This window comes from Oncorhynchus masou, chromosome 9 (genome assembly GCF_036934945.1).
Source record: "Oncorhynchus masou masou isolate Uvic2021 chromosome 9, UVic_Omas_1.1, whole genome shotgun sequence".
Lineage (NCBI taxonomy): Eukaryota > Metazoa > Chordata > Actinopteri > Salmoniformes > Salmonidae > Oncorhynchus > Oncorhynchus masou.
Genome location: NC_088220.1, coordinates 23,088,723 through 23,106,991, shown reverse-complemented (window position 1 = coordinate 23,106,991; position 18,269 = coordinate 23,088,723). Strand labels below are relative to the sequence as shown.

The following is an 18,269-nucleotide window of genomic DNA, read 5'->3' as shown; positions in this document are numbered from 1 at the left end:
TCTCCTTTTTGGCTCCTCTCCTTTCCTCTTCCTCTCTCTCCCCTCTCCTTTCCTCTTCCTCTCTCTCCCCCTCTCCTCCTCGCCCTCTCTCTCCTCTCCCCTCTCCTTTCCTCTTCCTCTTCCTCTCTCTCCTCTTCTCCTTTCCTCTTCCTCTCACTCCCCCTCTCTCCTCTCATCTCCTTTCCTCCTCCTCTCTCTCCCTTTCTCCTCTCATCCTCTGCTCCTTTCCCCCTCTCCTCCCTTTCTCCTCTCTCTTTTTCTTCTCCTAATCTCCTTTCCTCTTCCTCTCTTTCCCCCTCTCCTCTCGTCCTCTGCTCCTTTCCCCCTCTCCTCTCATTTCCGCTTCCTCTCCTCTGCTCGCTCTCCACCTTTACTCCTCTCCTTTATTCTTCCTCTCGTTCTCATCTCGCCCACCTTTCCTCCTCTCCTCTTCTCCTGCTCTTTCCTTCCTCCCTCTCCTCTCCCTTCTTCTCCTCTACCCTCTCCTCCTCTCTGTATCTACCTGTACCGGGGAATGAACCCAGCTGTCACATATTTCTGCCCTCTGTAACCATACATGCCAATTAACATTGATCTGGGATTTATCTGAGATTAAGGCAGATGAAGGTTTTATAAATGTAGATAAGAAGTGTCTTTAAATACTGCTGAGAGAAGGAATTAGTGAAATTGCTTAGTGTGACTCTTTCTTCTTTAATCTCTCCCTCGCTCTCTGTTTCTGACTCTGTCATTCTATCTCTCTTTCTCTCACCCTCTCTCTCACATACTCTCTCTCGCTCTCACCCTCTCTCTCGCTCTCTTTCTCTTTCCCTCACCCTCTCTCTATCTCTCACCCTCTCTCGCTCTCTTGCTCTCACCCTCTCTCTCGCTCTCTTTCTCTTTCCCTCTCTCTCTCTCTCTCTCTCTCTCTCTCTCTCTCTCTCTCTCTCTCTCTCTCTCTCTCTCTCTCACCCTCTCTCTCGCTCTCTTTCTCTTTCCCTCTCTCTCTCTCTCTCTCTCTCTCTCTCTCTCTCTCTCACTCTCTCTCTCTCTCTCGCTCTCACCCTCTCTCTCGCTCTCTTTCTCTTTCCCTCTCTCTCTCTCTCTCTCTCTCTCTCGCTCTCACCCTCTCTCTCGCTCTCTTTCCCTCTCTCTCTCTCTCTCTCTCTCTCGCTCTCACCCTCTCTCTCGCTTTCTTTCTCTTTCCTCACCCTCTCTCTCTCTCTCTCGCCTTCTCTCTCTCTCTCTCTCTCTCTCTCACCCTCTCTCTCTCTCTCTCGCTCTCACCCTCTCTCTCGCTCTCTTTCTCTTTCCCTCACCCTCTCTCTCTCTCTCTCTCTCTCTCTCTCTCTCTCGCTCTCACCCTCTCTCTCGCTCTCTTTCTCTTTCCCTCTCTCTCTCTCTCTCTCTCTCTCAGGCCCAGTTGATCTGAGTCTGATGTTGAAGTGTGCACCCTGTCTGGCCGGCCCCTGTCTGAACAATGGCACATGTGCCAGCGATGTGTCTGGCTCCTACCATTGCACCTGTCCCTTTGGCTACAAAGTGAGTGGATTTAAGCACACACACACACACACACACACACACACACACACACAATCACAACCTAAACGGCTCCACGTGTTAGCGGTTTGTCATCGTATGCATAGCCCCAGTGTATGAACCCCCCCTGTTCTCTTACATGCATAATGCATCTTACTTTGATATCTCAACCAATGTGGAAATGATTACAACAGTTAGTTTGGCTGTAAGTATTGAATGGGGATTGAAAAGGATTACAATAAAGTGCTCTCAGAGGGTGGACGTAGAGTGTATGTGTGCCTGCATGTGTGTGTGTCTGCGTGTGTAGGTTTTGTCCCCTCCCCCACTGTGTTGTGTGCTGCTGCTGTGGCCTCGTGAGCCTGTTGTTTGGCTGTGGGATTCCTGTCAGTATCCTGCTCCACAGTCACAGATAACAGCTTATCCTCCTGCCTGCTTAAGGGACAAAGCCCATGGCCTCGTTTTAAATCAAATCTTTGCTCCCAAGGTAAATTTGTGTGTCAGTGTTGGCCCCGGTGTCTCTGGGTATGCACCTCTCTTTGGGTCTTTGCGATTATTCCTGCCTATTCAGAGGTGTGTGTACATGCATGTGTGCACGTACACACACCTCTTTTCTCTTTTCTCCATTGTCCTCTGCTGGGCTTAAATGTAATTGAATCGTGGACCGAGAGAGAGGGAAACAGAGTGAAAACAAGAAACAAGCGTCCGTGTGGTGTCTGTGATCAGAGGAAGTGGGTATTAAGGGTCATTAGGGTCATGATTCTTGAATGCTCTAGTGATTCACTAATCTAATGCCTCTCCAATGCATTCCTGGTCCATCACCAACCATTTCTGTAAAAACCCAACGATAAAGCCTTGCATACTATATTTTGTTGTTGTTTTTTGTGCTGATGGGAAAGTGTTCTCATTTTGAACCATTTCATGTGTCTGAAGGTAGAACTCCACCTCCCCGACAGGCCCCCGAGACACATACGGGGCACCTATAGACCTACCGCTGGCCAATCAGATAGCTCAGATCACCGTGTCTGCACAGTCTGTGGTTTCCTTGAGCCATAGACTGTGAAAAGAACCCTGCAACGCGGTTGATACTGTGTCAAAATGTTTAAAACCATGATTACAAAGAGACTCTGCGAATACAGCAAAGAGCTGCTGTTTTTATGATTAAGTTCATGTTTAAGTTGTTATTCAGTATTAACAACACTTTGTTTAACACTTATAAACCATCAAATGCGTATTCTCCCTACTTCCACTCACCCAACAACCAGCACTGCAGCTGTAATGAATGAGTATTGCAGTGTTCCAATAAGCTTCCATTGTTATAATTAGCTGAATGTAGTTTTTAATAGAGGAATATTTCACGTTTTATCGTCATGGGAGTAACAATATGAATTGGTGCATGAGGCAGAAATAATGCAGTGTGACTTGAGTTTCGCCATCAGCTGGAAGACTGTCTCCCCTTTTCTCAGCGGAGGGAGAGCGGAGGGAGGGAGAGCGGAGGGAGGGAGAGCAGAGGGAGGGAGGGTGAGTGGAGGGAATGGAGGGAGGGAGGGAGAGGGAGGAGGGAGGGAGAGCGGAGGGAGGGAGGGAGAGCGGAGGGAGGGAGGGAGAGCGGAGGGAGGGAGAGCGGAGGGAGGGAGAGTGGAGGGAGGGAGGGAGGGAGGGAGGGAGGGAGGGGAGAGCAGAGGGAGGGAGGGAGGGAGGGAGGGAGCGGAGGGAGGGAGGGAGAGCGGAGGGAGGGAGGGAGAGCGGAGGGAGGGAGGGAGGGAGGGAGCGGAGGGAGGGAGGGGAGGAGGGAGGGAGGGAGAGCGGAGGGAGGGAGGGAGGGAGAGCGGAGGGAGGGAGGGAGAGAGGGAGCGGAGGGAGGGAGGGAGGAGCGGAGGGAGGGAGGAGGGAGGGAGAGCGGAGGGGAGAGTGGTAGGGAGGGAGGGAGGGAGCGGAGGGAGGGAGGGAGGGAGCGGGGAGGGAGGGGAGCGGAGGGGGAGAACGGAAGGAAGGAGGGAGGGGAGGGAGAGCGGAGGGAGGGAGGGAGAGGGAGGGAGGGAGGGGGGGAGGAGCAGAGGGTGAGAAAGCACCACTGCTCCCCCCTCCCCTCAGATTTACCATCAGATGCAGGCCATCCCAAAAAATATTAAGCTCACTCAGCTGTCCCTCACAAGTAATACAACAAATTATATATTACCAGTGTGATCATATACCTACATTGTTTAAATATAATTTCTAATTGGTCTGAGCAAAATAACATTGGCAGGGCAATTCAAGCATAGCCAATATGTAAGTGATAAATGCAGACATTCTGTACATTACCTTGGAAATAATGGACTGGTCTTTAACCAGTATATGCAGTGGTAATGTATTGGGCCTATAGCCTACTGCATAAACCTCATTGCTACAGAACTGTGTTTAATTGGTTAATGTTGCATAGGCTTACGCTTTTAAGCCATGTTTTAAAAAATCTGAGCGGCAGATCTCAGCTTGAATATTGTTGACTCAGAAAGTGATCTTGATCTTGAATCAGAAAAGGTTGGTGACCACTGCTCTACTCCATCGTGATGGACAGACACAGTCTCACACCTCTCCCTCTCTCTCGATTTCAATTTCAATTTAAGGGCTTTATTGGCATGGAAACATGTTTACATTGCTAAAGCAAGTGAATTAGATAATAAACAAAAGTCCAATTAACAATAAAAACTGACAGTAAACATTACACTCACAGAAGTTCCAAAATAATATAGACATTACACATTATGTGCAAATTATGTGCAAATAGTACAAAAGGGAAAATAAATAAACAGAAATATTGATTGTATTTACAATGGTGTTTGTTCTTCACTGGTTGCCCCTTTCTTGTGGCAACAAGTCACAAATTGTGTTGCTGTGATGGCACACTGTGGTATTTCACCCAGTAGATATGGGAGTTTATCAAAATTGTATTTGTTTTTGAATTCTTTGTGGATCTGTGTAATCTGAGGGAAATATATGTCTCTAATATGGTCATACATTTGGCAGGAGGTTAGGAAGTGCAGCTCAGTTTCCACCTCATTTTGTGGGCAGTGTGTACATATCCTGTCTTCTTTAAAGAGCCAGGTCTGCCTATGGCGGCGTTTCTCTATTATAGGATTCCAGTTTGCTATTTTTTGGGGATAATTCTTTCCAATGTGTCAAGTAATTATATTTTAGTTTTCTCAATATTTGGTTTTGTCTAATTGTGTTGCTGTCCTGGGGCTCTGTGGGGTCTGTTTGTGAGCAGAGCCCCAGGACCAGCTTGCTTAGGGGACTCTTCTCCAGATTCATCTCTCTGTAGGGGATGACTTTGTTATGGAAGGTTTGGGAATCACTTCCTTTTAGGTGGTTGTAGAATTGAACAGCTCTTTTCTGGATTTTGATAATTAGCAGGTATCAGCCTAATTCTGCTCTGCATGCATTATTTTGTGTTTTACGTTGTACACAGAGGATATTTTTGTAGAATTCTGCATGCAGAGTCTCAATTTGGTGTTTGTCCCATTTTATGAATTCTTGGTTGGTGAGCGGACCCCAGACCTCACAATCATGAAGGGCAATGGGTTCTGTAACTGATTCAATTATTTTTAGCCAGATCCTCATTGGTATGTCAAGTTTGATGCTCCTTTTGATGGCATAGAAGGCCCTTCTTGCCTTGTCTCTCAGATCGTTCACAGCTTTGTGGAAGTTACCTGTGGCGCTGATGTTTAGGCCGAGGAATGTATAGTTTGTTTGTGTGCTCTAGGGCAACGGTATCTAGATGGAATTTGTTTTCGTGGTCCTGGCAATTGGACCTTTTTTGTAACACCATTATTTTAGTCTTACTGAGATGTACTGTCAGGGCCCAGGTCTGACATAATCTGTGCAGAAGATCTAGGTTCTGCTGTAGGCCCTCCTTGGTTGGGGACAGAAGCACCAGATCATCAGTAAACAGTAGACATTTGACTTCATATTCTAGTAGGGTGAGGCCGGGTGCTGCCGACTCTTCTAGTGCCCTCTCCAATTCGTTGATAGATATGTTGAAGAGGTTGGGGCTTAAACTGCATCCCTGTCTCACCCACGGCCCTGTGGAAAGAAATGTGTGGGTTTTTTTTACAATTTAAACAGCATACTTGTTGTTTGTGTACATGGACTTTATAAGATTGTATGTTTTTCCCCCAAGACCACTTTCCATCAGTTTGTATAGCAGATACTCATGCCAAATTGAGTCGAAGGCTTTTTTTAATTCAACAAAGCATGAGAAGACTTTGCCTTTGTTTTGGTATGTTTGTTTGTCAATTAGGGTGTGCAGGGTGAATATGTGGTCTGTTGTACAGTAATTTGGTAAAAAGCCAATTTGACATTTACTTAGTACATTATTTTCACTGAGGAAATGAACGAGTCTGCTGATAATGATAATGCAGAGGATTTTCCCAAGGTTGCTGTTGACGCATATCCCACGGTAGTTATTGGTGTCAAATTGGTCTCCATTTTTGTGGATTGGGGTGATCAGTCCTTGCTTCCAAATATTGGAAAGATGCCAGAGCCAACGATGATGTTGAAGAGTTTAAGTGTAGCCAATTGGAATTTGTGGTCTGCATTTTGTATAATTTCTTTGAGGATACCATCAACACCACAGGTCTTTTTCTGTTGGAGGGTTTGTATGTTGTCCTCTAGTTCATTCAATGTATTTGGAGAATCCAGTGGATTCTGGCAGTCTTTAATAGTTGATTCTAAGATTTGTATTTGATCATGTATATGTTTTTATCTGTTTGTTCTTTGTTATGGGGCTTGGTTGGAGAGGATTGGAGAGGTGGTTGACCCATATATGTCATGCCTTGGTCTTAGTATTTTGTGTTTTCGTTAATTAGTTGGTCAGGCCAGGGTGTGACATGGGTTTATGTTGTTGTATTTCGTGTTGGGGTTTTGTAGTTATTGGGATTGTGGTTGAGTAGGGGTGTTGCATAGGGTTGGCTGCCTGAGGCGGTTCTCAATCAGAGTCAGGTGATTCTTGTTGTCTCTGATTGGGAACCGTATTTAGGTAGCCTGGGTTTCACTTTGTATTTCGTGGGTGATTGTTCCTGTCTCTGTGTAGTTTCACCAGACAGGCTGTACTTAGGTTTCACGTTCCGTTTTGTATTTGTCTCAGTATTTTCATGTAAGCATCATTTGTTTCATTAAAAGACATGAGTAACCAACACGCTGCATTTCGGTCCGACTCTCTTTCGACAAACGAAGAACGCCGTTACAATATATCTCCATTTTGGATAAATAACTCTTTGTTGTTTTTGTTTAGTGTTTTCCAGTATTCCCAGAAGTGGTTAGAGTCTATGGATTTTTTAATTACATAGAGCTGATTTCTGACCTCTTATTCCTTCTTTTTCCATAGTTTCAGGATTCACCATAGTGAAGGTGTAGGCTCAGGTTTTCTGGGTCTCTATGTTTTTGATTGGACAGGTTTCTCAATTTCTTTCTTAGGTTTTTGCATTCTTCATCAAATCATTTGTCATTGTGGTTCATTTCTTCGGTTTTCCGTTTGAAATATTTAGATTCGATAGGGAAGCTGAGAGGTCAAATATATTGTTTAGGTTTTCTACTACCAAGTTTACACCTCCACTATTACAGTGGAACATTTTGTCCTGGAAGCTGTCTGAAAGGGATTGATTTGATGTTTCCTAATTTTTTTTGTTAGGTTTCCACACTACTTTCCTTCCAGCTAAAGCATTTCTTAATATGGGTGTGAGGTTCTTGTCTAGTTCTGACATTTAGGTTGCCACAGACTAGTACATGTCCCTGGGCCTGGAAATGATTGATTTTCCCCTCCAGGATGGAGAAGCTGTCTTCATTAACGTATGGGGATTCTAGTGGGGGGATATAGGTAGGACACAGAGGACATTTTTCTCTGCTGAGATCATTTATTTTTTAATTTGTAGCCAAATGTAAAATGTTCCTGTTTTGATTTATTTAATTATTTATTTATTTAGTAAGGTCTGCTAGCATACCCTCTGAGTCTCTTCTTTGTTTCACACCCCTCTCTCTCCCTTCCAGGGACAGAACTGTGAGATATCCATCAACGCCTGCATCAGTTTCCCCTGTGCCAATGGAGGGACCTGCCACGTGATCCCAGGCCAAGAGGACCAGTTCAGGTACCCACTACTCTCTCCACACACCACACAGAGAGGCCGTCTGAAATGGCACACTATTCCCTATATAGTGGGGCAGACAGAGGAGTAACATGCAGGCAGCAGTGTTGTTCCAGTGTGTGAGTGACTCTGTGAGAACCCATGGTCCATGCTGGTGTTGTTCCTCATCAGGCTTGGGGCCAGATCACTGCCACACTCTCCTCTCTTTCATTGTTCACTGTTCGGCCTTTGAACACCAATCAACCAACCCTAGCTGTCTGTCTCATCAATGATCCACATGTGGGATCTCACCTCAGCCTTTTGATATAGCAGATTAAGGCCTTACAGCATAACCTCACTACAAAGCCTGTATCTGTTCTAGCTATGCACCGACACAAAGGTTCATCTCCTTGAGTCACTATGATGTCACTCTTTCCAAGGGTCGCAACCTTGAGGCCTCTTACAGGAGCTTTGCATATCCCCTCTCTACTTACAGCCCCCAGTCAGTCCCTCTGGAGAACTGCTAAAGGACATCACAATCGCTCATCTCCTCAGGGTCATGTTGAATCAGAAGCCGCTGGCCTTCAAAGAACAACAGGCGTTTGATAAAGCTACTCGTCTCACCAGTGACACTTATCTCTCCTTGCTCTGCTGAGAGCCTGCCCACCACGCCGCACCCATGATGCCAACCCTGTGCCACCCCTCCCGCACAGCAAAGCCAGGCCAGCTAGGGAAGGCGGGCATAACAGACAAGAGAGAGAGAGACAGAGCTAGTGTGATGCCAGAGTTAAGCGGTCTACCGATTCCACACAACATTTAGTTATTAAAGTTTGATGAATGCTCTTCCACATAGGATCTTACAGGGACACACGTCTAATTGGAGTTATTGAATTCACAGACAGACCTGATTACATTACATTTGAAATGTCACTGGAATTCTACCCTTGTTGTTATTCAAATTGAAGTGCAGGTCTTAGGCTTTCAAAGGGCATTAGTCCTTAATAGATGGGCCAGGGCCACAGAGCAGAGGGCATCTGGAGCGTGAATTTGAAGTGAAGTGGAATGAAACCCAGTGCACTTCCATGACTCTGGCAGTGTCCTAACTAACTATCTGTGACTGCTATCCTGTGTCTCTCCTCCCAAGCTGTACGTGTCCTCCTGGGTACGAGGGTCTGCAGTGTGAGGTGAATCCTGACGATTGTGAGGACAATGACTGTGAGAACAACTCTACCTGTGTGGACAGCATAAACAACTATACCTGCTTCTGCCCCCCAAACTTCATAGGTATGATACACATTTTATCAAAATGTCGAATAGACATGCAGACAAATGAATTAATGCAGAGAGTGGAATAATAGCCTACTACTAGCCTAATTTAAAAAAAAATACATTGATGTTATTTGGCAGGTCACAGATCTGCTCTCGGGAACAATTCTATGTGGGTGGGTTGGGATGCGAAGAAAAATCTGTCCTGATGTCGGGTATTGGGTGGGGCTCAGAATTGATGTGGCAGTGGAGGGTGGGAGGCAGTTACAGTAGCATTTTTTATTCTACTGTAATACACTTATTATGCTACTGTAATAAACTTCTTACACTTCTTATCCTACTGTAATACACTTCTTATGTTGGTGTAATACACTTATTATGCTACTGTAATAAGCTTCTTATCCTACTGTAATACACTTCTTATCCAACTGTAATACACTTCTTATGTTAGTGTAATACACTTCTTATGCTACTGTAATAAGCTTCTTATGTTAGTGTAGTACACTTCTTATGTTGCTGTAATACACTTCTTATCCTACTGTAATACACTTCTTATGTTAGTGTAATACACTTATGCTACTGTAATAAGCTTCTTATCCAACTGTAATACACTTCTTATGTTAGTGTAGTACACTTCTTGTGTTACTGTAATACACTTCTTATGTTACTGTAATACACTTCTTATGTTACTGTAATACACTTCTTATGTTACTGTAATACACTTCTTATGTTCCTGTAATACACTTCTTATGTTGCTGTAATACACTTCTTATGTTACTGTAATACACTTCTTATCCTACTGTAATACACTTCTTATCCTACTGTAATACACTTCTTATGTTAGTGTAGTACACTTCTTGTGTTACTGTAATACACTTCTTGTGTTACTGTAATACACTTCTTATGTTGCTGTAATACACTTCTTATGTTGCTGTAATACACTTCTTATGTTGCTGTAATACACTTTTTATGTTACTGTAATACACTTGTTAACCTACTGTAATACACTTATTATCAACTAATGCTGTTATATTGCCCACCCTAAAGAATGATGCAACCACATAAAGATGAAGGTTAGCTTCAACATAGACAAAATCCTAAACTCTAAAACTGCACCTAAATAAACCAAATAATATGTTTTTTTCTGCTTGTCTAAAATGGACAGTTTTTCTGAAACTGCTCTTTGGAATGACAATACAATCACGTCGGAGCAAAGAGCCAAAGAGGGCTAACAAAATCACAAGTGGGGGGGGGGGTCCCTGCGGCTGCTGCTGCTGCTGCCCTGCTGCTGGCTAGCTTTCCAATTGGCTGGTTGGTTGACCCTCTACTGTGTGAGATGACCAACCTCTCTTCTCCTCTGCTGCAGTCAATATGAGCTATCTTGACCTCTGTTCTCTCAGCTCTCTGAGTGACAGGGCAGAACTGCCCTTAGTGGGTGGACAATGTGTGTGTGTGTGTGTGTGTGTGTGTGTGTGTGTGTGTGTGTGTGTGTGTGTGTGTGTGTGTGTGTGTGTGTGTGTGTGTGTGTGTGTGTGTGTGTGTGTGTGTGTGTGTGTGTGTGTTTCATGTGGTGCCTCTATCTGGGTTAAGTGGTCTGGACCCTCCTGGTTATCAGGACCATGAGACATCTATAAACCTTCCACTCTCTCTTTCTTCCTTTACAAGCTGACAGATCTGACATGGGAAAAGGTCAGTCTTTTTCTTCCTTTACAAGCTGACCAATCTGACATAGGAAAAGGCCAGTCTCTTTCTTCCTTTACAAGCTGACAGATCTGACATCAGTCTCTTTCTTCCTTTACAAGCTGACAGATCTGACATCAGTCTCTTTCTTCCTTTACAAGCTGACAGATCTGACATGGGAAAAGGTCAGTCTCTTACTTCCTTTACAAGCTGACAGATCTGACATCAGTCTCTTTCTTCCTTTACAAGATGACAGCTCTGACATGGGAAAAGGTCAGTCTCTTTCTTCCTTTACAAGCTGACAGATCTGACATCAGTCTCTTTCTTCCTTTACAAGATGACAGCTCTGACATGGGAAAAGGTCAGTATCTTACTTCCTTTACAAGCTGACAGATCTGACATGGGAAAAGGTCCGTCTCTTTCTTCCTTTACAAGATGACAGATCTGACATCAGTCTCTTTCTTCCTTTACAAGCTGACAGATCTGAAATGGGAAAAGGTCAGTCTCTTTCTTCCTTTACAAGATGACAGCTCTGACATGGGAAAAGGTCATTCTCTTTCTTCCTTTACAAGATGACAGCTCTGACATGGGAAAAGGTCAGTCTCTTTCTTCCTTTACAAGATGACAGCTCTGACATGGGAAAAGGTCAGTCTCTTTCTTCCTTTACAAGATGACAGCTCTGACATGGGAAAAGGTCAGTCTCTTTCTTCCTTTACAAGATGACAGCTCTGACATGGGAAAAGGTCATTCTCTTTCTTCCTTTACAAGATGACAGCTCTGACATGGGAAAAGGTCATTCTCTTTCTTCCTTTACAAGCTGACAGCTCTGACATGGGAAAAGGTCAGTCTCTTTCTTCCTTTACAAGATGACAGCTCTGACATGGGAAAAGGTCAGTCTCTTCCTTTACAAGATGACAGCTCTGACATGGGAAAAGGTCATTCTCTTTCTTCCTTTACAAGATGACAGCTCTGACATGGGAAAAGGTCATTCTCTTTCTTCCTTTACAAGATGACAGCTCTGACATGGGAAAAGGTCAGTCTCTTTCTTCCTTTACAAGATGACAGCTCTGACATGGGAAAAGGTCAGTCTCTTCCTTTACAAGATGACAGCTCTGACATGGGAAAAGGTCATTCTCTTCCTTCCTTTACAAGATGACAGCTCTGACATGGGAAAAGGTCAGTCTCTTTCTTCCTTTACAAGATGACAGCTCTGACATGGGAAAAGGTCAGTCTCTTTCTTCCTTTACAAGATGACAGCTCTGACATGGGAAAAGGTCAGTCTCTTTCTTCCTTTACCAGCTGACAGCTCTGACATGGGAAAAGGTCATTCTCTTTCTTCCTTTACAAGATGACAGCTCTGACATGGGAAAAGGTCATTCTCTTTCTTCCTTTACAAGCTGACAGATCTGACATGGGAAAAGGTCAGTCTCTTTCTTCCTTTACAAGCTGACAGATATGACATGGGAAAAGGTCAGTCTCTTTCTTCCTTTACAAGCTGACAGATCTGACATCAGTCTCTTTCTTCCTTTACAAGCTGACAGATCTGACATCAGTCTCTTTCTTCCATTACAAGCTGACAGATCTGACATCAGTCTCTTTCTTCCTTTACAAGCTGACAGATCTGACATCAGTCTCTTTCTTCCTTTACAAGCTGACAGATCTGACATCAGTCTCTTTCTTCCTTTACAAGCTGACAGATCTGACATCAGTCTCTTTCTTCTTTTACAAGCTGACCGATCTGACATAGGAAAAGGTCATTCTCTTTCTTCCTTTACAAGCTGACTGATCTGACATGGGAAAAGGTCATTCTCTTTCTTCCTTTACAAGCTGACCGATCTGACATGGGAAAGGTCATTCTCTTTCTTCCTTTACAAGCTGACCGATCTGACATGGGAAAAGGTCAGTCTCTTTCTCTCTACCCACCTTCTCTGTATTTCTCCTTATGTTATTTTCCCCCTGTAAAACAGAACAACTGCTAACTAGATGGGAAATTATTTATTTTTAATATCGAATACGATACATATTGATTCTCATTTAGCCAATGGGTCTTCAGGTCTTCACACCAATCGAAACCAGAACCAGGCTTGAGCAGTGAGAACAGGCAGACTCAGACATGCACCATAGAAACCCAATTGGAGTGGATTTCCTCTGTGGGGATGCTGGGATATGGGCAGGCTTCTCCAAGGCTCCACCACGAGGCTGCAGGATGAGGGAGAGGCAGAGGAAACAGACCTGGCAGTAGAGGGAGGGAGGGAGGGAGGGAGGGAGGGAGGGAGGGAGGGAGGGAGGGAGGGAGGGAGGGAGGGTAAAGTAGTGGAGGAGAGGCCTGTTCTGTGAAATCCTGGCTGAGCCCCAGCCACCCCACTGTTAGAGGAGCAGATCTAGCCAAGCAGGTGGACAGAGACAGAGGGTTTATTGAACTGGCCGGGCAGTGATTTATTGGATTCCAATGGGGCCTTGCCTGGGCAGGTAAAGCCCTGTATTCCGTGCAGATTACAGCACAATATAATACATGTGTTTCAACGCCCAACCCCACTTTATGGGAGAGTGGAGCAGGCCGGCAGTATAAACATGACCCAACTGTTGAATGCTGTGAAAGCCATGATGGTGCTTTAGGGAGCCATCATAATACAATGGGACAAATCACAAAACACTCAACATTACACACAATCCCAGGCTCATATATATATACAATGCACTAGAATAATCGCGCAATAAGGCACTAAGTCAAATCATGACAGACGTTAGGTAGTATTATGTATGTCGAAAAATGACGTTTCAGGCCATGAACTCACCCTCTCTCTGTTCTCTATTATCTTGTGTGTGTCTGTGTGTGTCTGTGTGTGTCTGTGTGTGTCTGTGTGTGTCTGTGTGTCTTCCCAGGGGATCTATGTGAGGAGGGAGTGGACCCCTGTATGCAAGGCTTTGACCCCTGCCAGCATGACTCCAAGTGCCTCCCCCTCACCAAAGGCTACAGGTGAGTGACATGCAGCTCTCAGATGGGGGGCGAGACTACAAAAGGTCAGAAGTCACCAGAGGCAGCCCACAGGAAGTGACCTGTCATCAGGACAACCTGTTCTGTTCTGTTCCTCCAACATGTTAATATCCTGTTATTTTATGAGGAAAACAAACTCTAGTGTACGTGACTGTGCTGTTTTAAAGTTTTTCTATGTTAGAAAGATCAAGAGAGTGGGTTTAAGGTAGTAAAGTGAGTTCAGTCACAGAAAGAAGAACTGTTCAGCGCCAGTTGTTAAGAGTACATTTATATAGTGAGTTCAATAAATGAAGTTCCCTCTCAGGAAATAAAAGTGATTGGATTTGAATAACATGTTCAGAGAGAATTGAAAAAGAGAATTGAATTGAGAAAGAGAGAGTAGAGAGAGAGAGAGAAAGAGAGAGAGAGAGCGAGGAGAGAGAGAGAGAGAGAGAGAGAGAGAGAGAGAGAGAGAGAGAGAGAGAGAGAGAGAGAGAGAGAGAGAGAGAGAGAGAGAGAGAGAGAGAGAGAGAGAGAGAGAGAGAGAGAGAGAGAGAGAGAGAGAGAGAGAGAGAGAGAGAGAGAGAGAGAGAGAGAGAGAGAGAGAGAGAGAGAGAGAGAGAGAGAGAGAGAGAGAGAGAGAGAGACTGTTTCCTTTGTAACATTGTACCTCTTTATTTCCTGTGTCAGGTGTGAGTGCCTACCAGGCTATGTAGGCGAGCACTGTGAGCAGGACTACAACGACTGTCTGGAGAACAAGTGTCAGCACGGGGCCGAGTGTGTGGATGCTGTCAATGGATACACCTGTGTGTGTAAAGAGGGCTTCAGGTGAGTCCACACACAGCACAGACACACGCGCAAAGGCTGATCTTACTGCAAAGGCTGACGTAGGCTCAGTGCCGCAACAGCATCAGGCCAGCTGCAGAGCACACACACACTCAGATCACACACACATACACACACACACACACCAGACTGTGAGGAGCTACCGATGGTGCTTCATTATCCTCCACTTGGCTGTCTAGTCTGAGGCGTGCAGTGCAGGATGGTGCAGGGTGGTAAGGGTGATGTGGGGCGGTGTGGAGCAGTGTGGGGTGTTGCTTGGATATGCGGTGCGGGGTGTTGTGAGGTGGTGCAGGGTTGTGCAAGGTGGTATGGAGTGGTGCGGGGTGTTGCGTTGCAGTGTGGGGTGGGGTGGTGCAGGGTAGTGCGGGGTGGTTTGGAGTGGTGCTGGGTGGTAAGGGTGATGTGGGGCAGTGTGGGGTGTTGCTTGGATGTGCGGAGTGTTGTGCGGTGGTGCAGGGTGGTGCTGGATGGTGTGTGGTGGTGCAGGGTGGTGTACCGTGGTGCAGTGTGCTGGGTGGTGCAGGGTGATGTGCGGTGGTGCAGGGTGGTGCAGAGTGGGGCAGTGTGCTGGGTGGTGTTTGGTGGTGCAGAGTGGTGCAGGGTGGTGAAGAGTGGTGTTTGGTGGTGCAGGGTGGTGCAGAGTAGTGCAGTGTGCTGGGTGATTTTTGGTGGTGCAGGGTGGTGCAGAGTGGTGCAAGGTGGTGTGGGGTGGTGCAGAGTGGTGCAGTGTGCTCGGTGGTATGTGGTGGTGCAGAGAGGTGTGGGGTGGTGAAGGGTGGTATGTGGTGGTGCAGGGTAGTGTGGGGTGGTGCAGAATGGTATGTGGTGGTGCAGGGTAGTGTGGGGTGGTGCAGGGTGGTATGTGGTGGTGCAGGGTAGTGTGGGGTGGTGCAGGGTGGTATGTGGTGGTGCCGGGTAGTGTGGGGTGGTGCAGGGTGGTATGTGGTGGTGCAGGGTAGTGTGGGGTGGTGCAGGGTGGTATGTGGTGGTGCAGGGTAGTGTGGGGTGGTGCAGGGTGGTATGTGGTGGTGCAGGGTAGTGTGGGGTGGTGCAGGGTGGTATGTGGTGGTGCAGGGTAGTGTGGGGTGGTGCAGGGTGGTATGTGGTGGTGCAGGGTGGTATGTGGTGGTGCAGGGTGGTATGTGGTGGTGCAGGGTAGTGTGGGGTGGTGCAGGGTAGTGTGGGGTGGTGCAGGGTGGTATGTGGTGGTGCAGGGTAGTGTGGGGTGGTGCAGGGTGTGTATGATCATGATGGGAGGGACCATGGTGGAGTGTGTGTGGCAGCTTAATTGAGTGTGATATTAACCCACACATCTGTCTCTGTCATCCTGTAGTGGTCTGTTCTGCGAGAACCCTCCCCCTATGATCCTGCTGCAGACCAGCCCATGTGACCAGTCAGAGTGTCAGAACGGAGCCCAGTGTCTAGTGATGGCTGGGGAGCCTGTGTGCCGCTGTCTGCCTGGCTTCGCCGGAAACAAGTGCCACAAGATCGTTACCATCCACCTGCTGGGCAAAGATGCCTACCTGGCGCTGTCCAGCGCCAAGATACGTAACTCTGCCCACATCTCCCTACAGGTACTGTATAACCTTTCACCCCTCACATCACTGTGGGTTTGTATGTAATGACACCCTTTTCCCTATGCAGTTCACTACGTTTGACCAGGGCCCAGACCCAGCCCTCATGCACACAGACACAATGACATTGACATCTATCTAGTTAGGGCTGGAATTGTCTTGTTTCAACAGTCACCTTCTATATGATAGCCCTATGAGTCTGAGGAGTCAAGCTGTCTCCCTGTAACTGATCATACGTCCCATAACGTCATACTCTACCTCATGCACCATTATCAGAAATGGATGATAGCACTTAAGGTGAATAAGAGAGAGAAAGAACAGTCTCTCCTCAACACCTTGTCTTGGGGATTAAGTAGTGAGTTGTGCACACTAGCCCCCATCAACGCAGCACTTAAAGTATAGAATGTAACACCCTTGGGAAAGATATTAGAGGGATATTTTTCTTAAGAGGCTAGCATAAAAAAACACTCTCTCTCGAGCTGCATCCCATATGGCACCCTATTCCTTATGTGCACTACTTTTGACCAAAGCCCATAGCCTGTAGTGCACTACATAGGGACTAGGGTGCCATTTGGAACGCACATTCTATTATTGGAGCCGTCTGGCTCTGAGCTACCACCAGACACCACAGGGACGGTGGGACGGTGACATTATTATAATGTCACCTTTTGTTCACTAGCATGAATAATGTGGCTTGAGGGGATATGTATTATGGTAATAGAGTGTCGGCATGGCGACCATTATCAGCCCAATCACTGGCAGTGAGTCACGGCCGGCGGATCGCATCTTACCTCCAAATGAGCTGATGTGCTTGTTGGCGAGGGGGCACGCTAATGTTAATTAAAAATACTGAGGTAAAAATAAAACACTTGGGGTTAATCTCTGTGCTAAAGGTGACAGCATGACTTTGAGTATTGTACGTAGCTGGGTTAGGTAGATACATGGCCAAAAGGAAATGGAGCTGGCCCATTCCTAAAGCAGTGTTCAGTTAGTACATTCTGCCACAGTTTTAGACACGATACATGAAACACCATGGAAAACATAGTTTCAAGTTAAAATAGAAAAGTACAGTTTTCAAATAAAATACACTTTGTATTTTTGTAAGCCACTCTGTTGCATACTATGCAAAGTAACCATCTCCCCATGCCATATGTTTCCATTTCAAATACAGTAACTACAGAATGGTATCCTTCAGGTTTCCATCCAAATGGTGACAGATTTTAATGTGAATACTTTAGAATCTGCGTGAAGAAGATATGAGCATTTTGCCACCAGTAGTGTTTCTACCAAATTGACTTTTTGCGGATAAAAATCAATGCGTGAAGATGTAGTGCTCAACTCAACCGATAGTTTTGTCACGTGGGCTCCATCCAACAGCTCACAGATACAGTGTGCGGGTATAGTCTACATGATGACATTACTATGGATAAGAGCGATAATATATATAACAAGCATCGATCGTCATGTCGCCAGAATAAGAGCCTCAATATTTATTGGAAAGGAGAATACAGATCACAGTACACTTTCAACACTCTCTCTCCAATTTGCTTTATTGGCATGACCTAACAATGTACATATTGCCAAATCTTACTTTGGAGATTTACAATACTAACATAATTAAAATAATACAAAATCTATATTGTCAATGGGACAAAAGTAACAACAATAATCAAGGGTCAAAATAACCATACGTTGAACAATAACAATAACAGCAAGCATAGAGGACACTATCACTCATCTTATGGCAGGCAGCAATGTAGTGCACTGCCAACCCACAGATCTCAAAGTATTTTAAAGGTTTTGATCAGTAACCATGGTCAAATAGTTAGCCGGAGTGTACAGTCGTGGCCAAAAGTTTTGAGAATGACACAAATATTAATTTTCACAAAGTCTGCTGCCTCAGTTTGTATGATGGTGTCACGGCCGTTAAAGGAAGAGGACCAAGGTGCAGAGTGGTGAGCATACATTTATCTTTTTATTTGGAAAAAAGACACCAAACAAAACAATAAATAAACACAAGAGGCTTAGTTCTTGGCAGAGGCACCGGATACACTGGGTCGTGGAGGCGCACTGGCGGTCTCGAGCGCAGAGCTGGCACAACCCGTTCTGGCTGGATGCCCAAATGCGGGACGCTGGCACAGAGGACACCGGCCTGTGAATGATCAACTGAGACACTGTGCTCATCACCCCATCGCACGGTGCCTGACCAGTCACATGCTCGCCATGGTAAGCACGGGGAGTTGGCTCAGGTCTGAATCCTGACTCTGCCACACTCCCAGTGTGCCCCTCCCCCAAAAAATTGGGGGCTGCCTCTCGGGA

The 18,269-nt window shown here is 45.8% G+C and overlaps 1 protein-coding gene across 1 annotated transcript in view; it reads left to right on the top strand.

The window, feature by feature from the left end:
• Positions 1–18,269, top strand: part of LOC135545699 (slit homolog 3 protein-like) — a 450,244-nt gene that overhangs the window by 375,151 nt on the left and 56,824 nt on the right. The window contains exons 28-33 of the mRNA XM_064973499.1: positions 1,394–1,518; positions 7,537–7,634; positions 8,755–8,894; positions 13,440–13,533; positions 14,221–14,358; positions 15,710–15,950. Coding sequence (XP_064829571.1) covers positions 1,394–1,518; positions 7,537–7,634; positions 8,755–8,894; positions 13,440–13,533; positions 14,221–14,358; positions 15,710–15,950 — 836 coding nt within the window. The remainder of the gene's footprint in view (positions 1–1,393; positions 1,519–7,536; positions 7,635–8,754; positions 8,895–13,439; positions 13,534–14,220; positions 14,359–15,709; positions 15,951–18,269) is intronic.